At 37.9% G+C, this 12,096-nt stretch overlaps 2 protein-coding genes across 3 annotated transcripts in view; both read left to right on the top strand.

Annotated features, from left to right (window-relative positions):
* Nucleotides 1-1,649: 1,649 nt before the first annotated feature.
* Nucleotides 1,650-5,328, top strand: LOC109239765 (magnesium transporter MRS2-4). Its single transcript, XM_019406351.1, has 4 exons — nt 1,650-2,238; nt 2,500-2,942; nt 3,637-3,921; nt 4,759-5,328. Exons 1-4 carry the CDS (start codon nt 1,944-1,946, stop codon nt 5,035-5,037), a joined length of 1,302 nt encoding a protein of 433 aa, XP_019261896.1. The 5' UTR covers nt 1,650-1,943; the 3' UTR covers nt 5,038-5,328.
* Nucleotides 5,329-7,693: 2,365 nt separating this feature from the next.
* LOC109239766 (uncharacterized protein At4g06598-like) overlaps nt 7,694-12,096 on the top strand; it is a 6,649-nt gene continuing 2,246 nt past the window's right edge. Inside the window, exons 1-2 of one of the 2 annotated variants that reach the window (XM_019406352.1) lie at nt 7,694-7,891; nt 10,854-11,585. In XM_019406352.1, coding sequence (XP_019261897.1) covers nt 10,873-11,585 — 713 coding nt within the window. In that variant the 5' untranslated portion in view covers nt 7,694-7,891; nt 10,854-10,872. Of the gene's footprint in view, nt 7,892-8,772; nt 9,469-10,853; nt 11,586-12,096 lie in introns of those variants that run through there. The other variant, XM_019406353.1, reaches the window with a different exon arrangement.

Consider the following 12,096-nt stretch of genomic DNA (forward strand, 5'->3'; position numbering starts at 1 on the left):
ATGCGGCCGCGCTGGTCGACTTGAACCACTGGCCCTCTGAACCTAGCCACGCGGACCGCGCGGCTTCCAGCGCGGACCGTGCGGAAATGACCGCGGCCGCGCGGCTTCCAGTGCGGACCGCGCGGAAATGACCGCGGCCGCGCTGGGGGCCTGCAGCACCTGAACCTGCAACCATCTGATACTTCTAGCCTAAGACCTCCCAGGACCTACTCAAACTCACCCGAGCCCTCGGGGCTCCAAACCGAACATACATATAAATTCAAAAATATCCTACGGACTCATCCGTGCGATCAAATCGCCCAAACAATATCATAATCATCAAATTAGGCCTCAAGACCCAGGATTTCTTTCCAATTTTCATAAAACATCAAGTTTAGAGTTTTTAGTCCAAAATACGTCAAACGACGTCCAAATTCAACCAAACTTTACAGAAAGTACTTAAGCCGTATATAAGACTTGTACCGGGCGTCGGAACCAAAATACGAGCCCGATACCACAGTCTTTTAATCAAATTTCATTTCCAATTTCCTTAGTTATTTCTAGAAAATAATTTCACACAAAAATTCATTTCTCGGGCTTGGGACCTCGGAATTTGATTCCGCGCATACGCCCAAGTCCCATATTTTCCTACGGACCCTCCGGGACCGTCAAATCACGGGTTCGGGTCCCTTTGCCCAAAACGTTGACCGAAGTCAAACTTAATCAATTAAATACCAAGATTTAACAATTTTTCACACAAATTTCATATTTAAACTTTTCCGGCTACGCGCCCGGACAGCGCACACAACTCGAGGCAACCCCAAATGAGGTTTCCAGAGCCTCAGAAGTACAGAGGGAGTAGGAATACAGGTGATGACCTTTTTGGGTCGTCACAACTTAGCATGATGATTTTAACTATAACTCTCCTATTTCAATCTATAGTATTGTATTTCAGATCACCTCAAACATAACAACTTTGGTTTTGTATCCTTCGATGAACTTCGCTCGCATGTCCAACAATTTTTTTGCGCGATTAAGAAATTATTATCAATAATTCATAAACCATTTTTTTCCAACCAACTAAACGTTACTATACATATACCTATACAAAAGAGATCCTGAGTTTTGTGGATCATCACATTTTCATCAAATAATCTGAACATTGAATTTTAGCTCTTTTGTTTATGGTTAGCTTCACTCAATATTCTGCTCAAGCCTCAAGGAGAGATTAAAGATGGAATTAAATAGAGAACTTTATCGTTCTTTGCTTTTTGCATTATTTTCATTGCCCTAATTCTCTTATTTTTGTTATTTTCAAGTTGCATTAATTAATGTTGCTAATGCATGATGGATTTTTAGCATCCACAATAGTTCATATGACCTCAATGGCTACATGAAATCTAATGAAATTATTATTCCCTACTCAATTGCTCCAACACAACACTAAATATTTTTTCATCACCAATCACAAAAAGTTTTAAACTAAAACAGGAAATTTTTGTATGGAACCTACGTAAATAAGTAAACAATAGAGAAAGGTCAATGCCTTTACTCAAATGTGGGACCAAACTGTAAATAAAATAATGAATAAATCATAAAAGAACAAAACTAGTGGGGCCCATATAACATGAAGGAATAATAAAATTGACGCAAATTAAGAAATTTAGCAATTCGGTAACCCCCATCAACAAAAGCTCCACGCCTGAAATTCTCACTCTCCCCCTTTTTCCCTAAAAAACGCTTTCAGTATATGGAAGATGTTGAAGCAGAAGAAGAAGGAGAAACAGCAGAAGAAAAAGAATCATTGTCCTTCCTTCGTTTAGAACAAAGAATCAAATGAACATGCCCTAATTGCCGACCCAATAATTGTTCATCATTATTAATCTATATATTCTGTTTACGTAGACTCAGAAGAATCTTAAGGGAAAGGGGTGAGAGTGAGTGAGAGAGATACAGAGAGAGCTATGGGGAAGGGCCAATTTTCGATTCGCCGGAGGAAGAAAGCGATGGCGCCGCCGTTGCCGCCTCCGCCGGTGGTAAATGGGGCGGCTGCCAGCAATTCAATTGTGGGAGCGGCAGGGACTAGTAAAGTGGTGAAGAAGAAGCTCGGTGCGGCGAGGCTGTGGATGAGATTCGATAAGCGGGGTCAATCGGAGTTGATAGAGTGGGATAAGAGCGCTATCATCAAACGTGCTGGAATTCCTGCTAGGGACTTGAGGATTCTTGGCCCAATCTTCTCTCACTCCTCTAGCATTCTTGGTAATATTAATTTCTTTTGCCCCTTTTAACTTCTTATAAATTTGTTCATGTGTTTCCAACTATAACAATTAATATCTGAACTTTTATGTTTAGCTTAACTGTAGGAAGCTTAACCATTATGTTTAGCTTAGCTGTTGGAAGCTTTTGCTATAATACATGTGTATTTTTCTAGCATTGCTTGTACCTATTATAATGCTTAAAAGAAAGAAATGTGATGTTGGGTTTCGAGGAATTGAAAAGCTCCTTTCTTTTAACTTGCAGCAAGGGAGAGGGCCATGGTTGTCAATTTGGAGTTTATAAGAGCCATAATTACCGCTGAAGAGGTATTGTTGCTTGATCCTCTACGTCAAGAGGTTCTCCCATTTGTGGATCAACTGAGGCAACAACTTCCTCATAAAATTCTTTCAAAGGTTGATGGTACTAGTGCTGAACAAGATAATGAAGGACAATTTCCAACTGCTGGACACTGGTTGTCTGTTCCAGAAGCTGTCGAGGGTCTGCAGGCTGAGCTACCATTTGAGTTTCAGGTGCTGGAGATAGCATTGGAGGTTGTTTGTACATTCTTAGACTCTAGCGTGGCAGAGCTGGAGAGAGATGCTTACCCAGTTTTGGATGAACTGGCTATGAATGTTAGCACGAAGAATCTTGAGCAAGTGAGAAGTTTAAAAAGCAATCTTACCCGTTTACTTGCCAGAGTGCAGAAGGTATTCTTATCTGTTTTTTCCCTGTTGCTATTGAAACATGATAAAGGTCTTATCTTCTAGTAATTTCTGTTCATTTCTTGACATTATGGATATAGTTTCCCACTGTGTAACACCCTTCTGTGCAAGTCAGATAATGAATAGATTTCAGTGCTGAGGTGTTCATGGTTGGCTGCTGGAAATTTGTTTGACCAGGAAGAGAACTTGTTACATGTTGTCATCATCTCGAATGCAGAATTACTAGTAAAGCACTTCATATTCATTGTGTTATGACTTATTGGGTGAACAACTATTGGTATCAGTTTGTATACCTTAAACACAAACCACATTCAATTTTAATAGCCCTTGTTGTTCACTTTAAGTTAATCTTCCGATGCCGCCTCTTAAGTATTGAGTTCATTTGTAGTGCAATCTGTCTGCCTTATGCTGGACCAAATTTTGCACGTATACTCGGGAATGTGCTGGCTATTGAATGGTATGATAGCCTGTACAAAACAATTTTTTGGGGAGGAGACATATAAGGATTAAGGAGCCTTTGCTACTTTAGTTCTCTTACTTTTGATTAGTCAATTGGAGGGTTTAATATTCATGTGGGCTACATTGATGAACTCCATTGTAGTGTTCTCTTCCATGACACTTGTCTGTGCTCTGATTATTCTGTGTTATGCTTACAGTGGTAAAGATTTTTTGATGATAGGTTAGAGATGAAATTGAACACCTTTTAGATGACAATGAAGACATGGCTCAGTTGTACTTGACAAGGAAATGGATTCAGAATCAGCAAACTGAGGCTCATTTGGGAACTATTGTTTCAAATAGCTTTATTCCTGTTGCACCGCATCTTCGTAGGCTTAATTCTGCCAGAAGCAGAAGTGGAAGTTTGGTGAGCAACCATTTTAATGACAATGATGTGGAGGATCTGGAGATGTTGCTCGATGCCTACTTTATGCAGCTGGAAGGCACTCGTAACAAGATATTATCTGTAAGTATTTTTGTCCCCCCCCCCCCCCCCAACCCCAACCCAAACCAAAAAAAATATGCTCGCATCCGTTGCATTTTTTTGCGTCTTTTTATGTTGGTAATGGCGTAGACTTGTTGCTCCTCTTTCCTGTTGACAGTTATGATTCTACTTTTAATGCAAGTTACACACATAATAGAAGAATTAAATAAGGCATTCATACCTTTAAGGAACCTCAATTTAGCCCCATCAACTAGGATATTTTTATGATATGAACCATGTCTTCCTCAATAGTCGATCTTTGCAGCATATTCCGGTAAAGCAGTAAGGTAAAGAAAGCTTTCCAGACTTGGGAAAGAAACTGAAGAATTAAAAGAATTCAAATAATAGCTGCATCTCTTTCTTAATTTGACATTGCAATACCTTGCTAATTCCAACTGCAGATATACAGCTCTCAGTTTAATCTATTGCCTCTGCTTTTCCCTCCTTTTCTTTTGTTAGGTTTCCTCTTGGGCCCCTATAATAGTCAGATGAGATAATGTGCAATGTCCTCTCTCTCTCTCTCAATCAATACCCCCCCCCCCCCCCCCCTCCTCTCCCTTCATTTGGAATGAAAACCATGCGAGGGACTAGGTTATCAGGAACTTAGCATTCTCTAAAAGACCTAATATCATCTACCAATTAGTAATGATGAATAAGTTGATGCACAATTTATTAACTCTCTCTTCTTAAGTATTATAAGTACAATTTGTGAACGCTCTTCTTACTTTTCTGTTATTTTGGTCTGCATTTGAATCATGTCTGTGGTCTTCCTTGTTTTGTTCTGCATCCCTCAATCCCCTGTTATTGTATAATTTGCAGGTTCGTGAGTACATTGATGACACAGAAGATTACGTCAATATCCAACTCGACAATCAGCGTAATGAACTTATTCAGCTGCAGTTGACATTGACCATTGCATCATTTGCTATAGCTATGGAGACGCTGATAGCTGGGTGGTTTGGCATGAATATACCTTGTACCTTGTACCACACTGAGGGGGTATTTTGGCCTTTTGTAACAGGCATGACAATAGGTTGCATAATACTCTTCCTTCTTATCTTGGGATATGCAAGATGGAAGAAGTTGCTTGGGTCATGAATTCCTCTATTGTCAAGGTTTACAAGTTGTACTAATACAAATCCAAAGCTTGATTTTGCTCTGTGTGAGCCATACATAATACCTTCACTCAATGTGCTCTTGTTATACTTGCCCTTTGCAAATAGAGTACTAGGTAGGGGACCGTAGACAACTGAGAGGAGTTAGTGTTGCATAAGGTTAGGGGTAAGGGGGTTAAACGACCCCCTCCCCCGGTATTTTTCTTGTAAGAAGGTACCCAATTTATTTTAGATATTTTCGCAATCAATGATACTATGCTTCTTATCCGGTGTATTGAACTCGTTCTCCTCCAGCTCTCTTTCTTATGATGGAATCAATTCTTACTTTTTTTTTCCCAGCGGGCTTTCTCTCTTCATCACCAATTAGATCAGCACCCTTATCCTTTCCGTTACTCAATAAAGCCTCAGTTCTGATGTTGTGGTCCTTTGTGATTTTTACTACATAGTTAATATTTTTACTATTGGCTAGATATGCAGAAAGCTTTCATATGCTTCCTAGAATTAGTATGTGATTATTATGCCAAGTGCTGATGTTGACTAAGGTGTTGTTCTGTACAACTGGTTTGCTATAGCACTGCAGCCACTCTTCCAGAGTCTCGTCCATCGTCTGCTTAGGCGACTATTTAATAGCCTTTAGATCTTCCTGTGAGTTAGGCCTAATACTCTACTATATAGCATAGGCTAGGCTCCTTCCTCCCAAGCTTCTTTAGTATAAATTCGGTCCTTTGTTTTAGTTGTTCTAGATCCAACTCATGTATACGTTCCGAAATAGTACTTCCTTCTAAAACTATCCTAGCTTTATAAGCACAAAAAATAGTTATCGAAAGAATAAGTCCGACTCCAAGCAAGCTTCTTTCCGACCAGACTGACCTGGCGAAGAAGTATCTTTCTGTAGATAGCTCCTTGCTTATAAAAAGATTTATAATGAGAATCAGCTGAAGCTTATTCAGGATTGATCTTTCTTATCCGGAGTCTTATCAAACTCTCTGCATGGTTTGGCTGGCTTACTTTTCATATGTATGTGGAGGGAACCTGACGTTAAGCACTGGGGCCAGCCACAAAGAAATAGGTTTGAATGTTGATGTATACCGTTTCTCAGCTGACCTTTCCAAACCATGCTTTGCAATCAAGCTAGAAAAAGACTAATCAATATGCTTTCCTTGAACTGAGGGTTTTGTTTTTCGGAAACAGCCTCTCTACCTGCACAAGGTAGGGATAATGTTTTCATACACACTACCCTCTCTAGATCCCACTTGTAGGATTACACTGGCTATGTTTGTTTGCTATAGCATGGTGGGAACTTATAGCTTATTTTGAGAAGTATTTTTTTAATATGAGTCCGCAACTTATAGCTTATAGCTTATAGCTTTTAATATCAGCTAAAGCTTTTTTTTTTAGAAGTGTATATTTTTTTTTTGTAAAAAAGGCAATACAGTAAGAAAAATTCATGTTTCTGCAATTATAAGAGTACATGGTGCCAATATAGCTAAATCCATCAATTGTAAAGGTAATAACTCGGAGAAAAATGTAAAGGAAGTACTAATTATTCGAAATTAAAGTTTAGCATTTATACGTGCCCTAATAATTTCAGATTTCGGATCGGCGGATCAGATTGTATTAAAATTATACCAATCCGAATCTGATCCGAAATTCAAAATTTTAATAAACACAATCCGAAATCCGATTCAATCCGAAATTCGAAATCCGAAATTTAAATGGGTTCGAATTTTGGATATCCGATCCTAATGTACATCCCTACCGGAAGGGGCCCAAGAATGCCAAAACCAGAGTATATATAGTACGAGCGTTCACCCGTCACACTCTTTCCAACCTATATTTTATAAAGATTGCACTATGTGCTTTAATATTTATATCCTACACTAGACATGATGCATATTTTGGGAAGTTATTCATTGCCCAATTCAAAAAGAAAATGAAATATACACCTTTCTCAGTAAGATATTAAATAAAGGCTTGTTATGGGAAACTATAATGTGGGAGTTGAAACTGTCACAATGAGCTGTATGAATTCTGTCACACACCACTAGTTGGGTGGAATACGAAATAATGAGCTATACTCATAACAAATAATTGTGACAATTTTTAATACTAATAATATAATGTAGTACGGATTGCTAAAAAAGTCTGAGTTGGGAAACCAGTGGCATTAATCTTCTATTCATGATAATATCCATAAAAAATAGAATTATAAAAGAAGTGCGTTTGATATTACTAAACTTAAAACAATTATCAACATCATAAGTAGAAATTTCAAAAAAGTAAAATATTATATACGTAGTAATTTTCGACCGAGAAAATATAATTTTATTTGTCAATATGAATAAAACGAATCATTTAATTTTTGCATAAAAATAAAAATAATCACTTTACTCTGGCGCTAATTTTTATTTTAACATGATTGCAACTTGCAACACTTTTGGTGTAGTTTTTGATCATATAAAGCTCATTTAATAAATATCCTAATAATATGTTCAATGTAGCCGCAAAAGTAGATTAAACTAAAATATACTACTATGATAAATGAACGTGTTAAATAGATTAGGGGCTGTTTCACGAATAAGGAAAACTTGTGGGGCTGAGACAGTAAAAATAAAGAAAGCAATAAAACAGGTCATTTGGGGCAGTATACCTTTTCAACGGGATACGTCAACGAGAAAGAAGTAGATTGTCAATAAGAAGAAGAAAGAAAGAGGAAAAAGATTCCATAAAAAAGAAGATACCTTAGCCTTAAGAGAGAAGAAATCTGAGCTTCTGAATTGATTAATTCTCCATTGTACCTGAAATCACATTGCAAATTTCTTCATTATCAATTAAAGGTCAGCATTTTTCATTGGAAAAATAAAAATATGTCCATATGTTCGTTAAGTAGTTTTTTTTTTTGTTATTTGATCGATTTGAAGTCGTTTGTTTGGTTTTTATGAAAATGTGAGCAAAAGTTGAGGAAGAAAATTTTGGAGAAAAGTTTGATTTTTTTTTTTCGTGTGATTAATTGGCACTTCTTTGTTTAAGGGAGGATAATTTGATTAAAAACTAGCAAGTTTATGCTTTGAAGTTTGAGATTTGGGGGAAAATCAGTTTTTTTTCTTCAATTTTTCTGATTGTTTAACTGGTTTTGTATATGGCAATAATTTAACTGATGAATGGGGAAAATTTCTTGTCCAAGTAGCATACATAGAAAAGAAGAAGAAGATAATTTCACACAAAACTATGATTGTTAGATTGTACTCGATCAAATATATCGAAGCAAGTTATGATTGTTAATTTGGTAGAAGGTTGATGAACTTATTGGGATATAAGGATGAGTGCTCATGTAGATAGAGATTTATCTCTATTTGTAGATAGAGATTTATCTTGAAGAGCTTGCAGAGAGATTGTGGCTACACTTTGACCGTTTGATTGTTTAAATTTACGTGAAGATGGAGCGCTTTCCCGTTTCTCATTGCAAATAGATAATGTTGATAAAATCAATTCGTTGTGCTGCTGTGCTATGGTTTTCACTCAGGCTTTGCAGACCGCTTCAAGTGCGGCAGACTTTGATTAATTTCTTGAACTTGGATGCTTGGAGTTTGTTTGGTCATTATTGGGAATGAACCTTCATTGACACGGAAAGAATTCTTCTCATTGAAGTGTACAAAGGGGGGGGGGGGGGGGGGTTTCTCCTCGCAAAGCTTCCATGGATTACTTAGTCATCAAACAAATGAGTGACATGAGTTTACAAGATGGTAACACATTCTGTTGATTGGTTGTCCTTTCTAGCAGCCGAAATAGTAGCTCTCCAGGGAAATGAGCTTATCTTTGTGCCCCACCTAGGCCGTTTCATGAGTACATCAATTGTTGCTTCCTTTCCAGATGGACTATTTCAAATAGTGAGCATCGGCGCTCCAGATTCTTTTGTAACTTTTCAAGTTTAGAATCAAACAACCTCTTACATTGTCTAGACCCAATTGGTATATTATCCAGTGATCTTACGAGGAGCAGAACATACACAAGAATTCCAAGCCAAATATGCGATTTATGGACTCTTTCTCCTTCCAACAGAGATAATGGCAATCCAACCTTCTTAGCTCCCTTCCTTGTGAGATTAATTTGCTTTGCTAACTGCTTCCAGCCTGAGAAGCATACATTTAGCGTAATCTTCATGTGAAAATTCATGTTTGAGTCGTGACGTACAAAGAGAATGTTTTGACCATTGCCAATACTAAGATGATGAAAATAAAGTCAAAGTTAAAGCTATTTAGCTTCTTCTGCTTTTCATGTCCCAAGTGATACCAGCTGGAAGAAGGATCTAGATAAGCTAAAATAGTGCTTCTTTCTTCCACATAACAGTACAATTAAGGAAAAGTCTACGTGCAAGTTACAGCATTAGGAAACAATTCTTGTCCTTTTGAATAAGGTTATGAACTTGTGATTAATTCTTCTTTCCCTTGTTAATTTTTCTGTGGGTGCTTTCGCCCATTCATTTGTGGCAGTAGTCTTGGGCTTGTCCGTGGGGGCGGTTCAAGGTGTTGTCTCATTTCCAGCATAAATCACTTTGTAGATAGGATAATCTAAATTTGGAACCATTAAATTACTTTAGTACAGGGCTGTAGAAAACATAATGGTTTCAAACAGTTACTGGATTCTGACACAATCCATGTCCCACACATTACCTCCTCATTCCTTATCAAAAACAGAAAGGAAAAAGAAAGAGGAAATGTAAGAATGAGCCTCCTCCCCGGAGGCTGAAGCCTGTCTTTATATTTTTGATTGCTGTTGCAGTTCCAAATGGGAGGCATTTCTTCCTCTTCACCCAACTCTTGGTGATAAATGTGTTCCTACTTCACCTTTTCTTCCTTGTTCCCCTTTTTATTCTTTCTTGGTTGCTTGGAATAAGGTATTTGTGCTTCATGGTTCCGATCCTATAAGGGCCAGAAACTCTACCTTGAAAATGAACAGAAATTAATACAAGATCTCAAAAGCTTGCAAGGCTTGAAGCTCATAAATGAATGATTTGAGATCCCCAATGGATCATCCATATTGATGCAATCTGGAATGGACAGGGAATTCCCTGAATACTCGAATATACCTGGGTTTTCGGAAGGCTAGATTTTCCATAAAGATCATGGTTTCTTAGAATTTGATTATATCCCATTGACGGGACTGCTATTTTTGTTCATATAGTTAATGGAGCAGAATGTTTGCAGTGCCTATTGTTGCCTCATCTCCTTTAGTTTTAGGTTTGGAATCTGACTCATATTTATTGGAAAAGAAATTCTGGATTTGGTCGTGATACTTCGCTTCCTAAATAATAAGATTGTCTTTTTGTTCACAAAGTGTATTTTTGTTTTTCATTTTTACTGGATTTGCCTTTATCAAGAGCTGTTAACGTTTGAAGGTTTACTTATCCCACTTTCATATGTATGTTCTTTTTCTTATAGGGAAAATACCTGGTCTTTTAGGAAGGCTAGATTTTCCAGAAAGATCATGGTTTCTTTGAATTTGATTATATCCCATTGACGGGACTGCTATTTGTTCATATAGTTAATGGTGCAGAATGTTTTCAGTGCCTATTGTTGCTTCATCTCCTTTTTGGGTCTGGAATCTGACTCGTAATTATTGGAAAAGAAATTTGGGATTTGGTGTGATACTCCGCTTGCTAAATAATGGGATCTTTACAGGGACCTGTAGCACAAAGTTTTCTTTCTATTTTATTTTTACTGGATTTGCCTTTATCAAGAGCTGTTATACTTTTGAAGGTTTACTTATCCCACTTTCAAATATATGTTCTTTATCTTATAGGGATCTTGTGCGCTTTGCTATGGCGAACACTAAGGGGCCATCTAGTATGAGAAGTATGATGTACAACGGAAGGTGCTCTTTACTGCCTCCTAAAAGTCCATTTCCTAGCATGGCCCCGTCTTATCTCGATTATGTCCCCAGTTCTGCTGTCAACCAAAAGGGCATCCTGAAACCCAGAGATGGAAATTCACACCATCAGCGTACTTCCTCTGAAAGCTGTCTTATAGAGGAGCAACCCTCTTGGTTGGACGATCTTCTTAATGAGCCAGAAACTCCTGTACGCAGAGGCAGCCATCGACGCTCATCAAGTGACTCCTTTGCATATTTTGATGCTGCTAACATTGCAGGCGTAGATTACGTAGCTCAAGTCGATAACAAGTTCGGAAATATGACTCGTATCCCTTCCTGGGGGTCACAAGACTTTGACTATTACAAAGATGTTCGGCATGCTGTTTCTTATGTTGATCAAAACTCCTCAGTCCAACAGAAGAATAGGACAAAGGATGCATCTTCAAATACAGTATTGCATCTCCGTAACCTTTCCTCTCCTAGGGAAGATCTCCGTATTCAGAGCTCTGGATCACCTTGCCTCCCACAAGACGGAGACAGGCCTAAATCTGCAGGAAGCGACAAGCAGGATTTAGCCGAATCTGGCAAAGGGTCTGCTGAGAAAAAAGATTCCTCTCAAAGCAAGAGTTCTTCATCAGAAACTGACACGAAACGTGCAAAGCAGTAAGTTTAAGGCACTTTGCAACCCCCCCCCCCACACACACACACAAAAAAAACAAATAAGTTGGAAAAGGAAAGGGGATATGCTTTAGAAAAACACATCCATACAAAGTATGCCATTTGGATGACATGGTAAATAGTTTGTATTCATGCCATCTCAACTTGAGCTGTTTCTCTTTGGGTACCAAATTTACTTCAATCCTTTCCAGTTATTTTCTCATCTTTAAGATTTTTATTCCATATTTTTGCATTCTTAAGTAACTCCAAAGTTGCAACTTATTACCACAAACGTGTGCTTACTCAGACTTCGCTTTTCATCATCTTAACATGAATCAAGTGGCTTTGTCTAAGTTGACATGGAGTATTTTTATTTAGCTGTAAATCTCTATTAAAATCTAAATTGTCCTATAATTGTGTATTTTGAGGAAAAAGTCAGTAATTTTCTTCTCATTCTTTTGGGCATTCTCAGGATGTTACTTAAACATTTTAAGTAGAAGTGTCCACCCCCCCCCCC

The sequence above is a fragment of the Nicotiana attenuata genome, unplaced genomic scaffold (genome assembly GCF_001879085.1).
Source record: "Nicotiana attenuata strain UT unplaced genomic scaffold, NIATTr2, whole genome shotgun sequence".
NCBI lineage: Eukaryota > Viridiplantae > Streptophyta > Magnoliopsida > Solanales > Solanaceae > Nicotiana > Nicotiana attenuata.

Excerpts from the sequence above, each read along its gene's own strand:
- LOC109239765 (XM_019406351.1), top strand. The coding sequence starts at position 1,944 with ATGGGGAAGGGCCAATTTTCGATTCGCCGGAGGAAGAAAGCGATGGCG. Across the intron at positions 2,943-3,636 it reads TACTTGCCAGAGTGCAGAAG|GTTAGAGATGAAATTGAACA; the intron begins GTATTCTTATCT and ends TTTTGATGATAG. Across the intron at positions 3,922-4,758 it reads CTCGTAACAAGATATTATCT|GTTCGTGAGTACATTGATGA; the intron begins GTAAGTATTTTT and ends TATAATTTGCAG.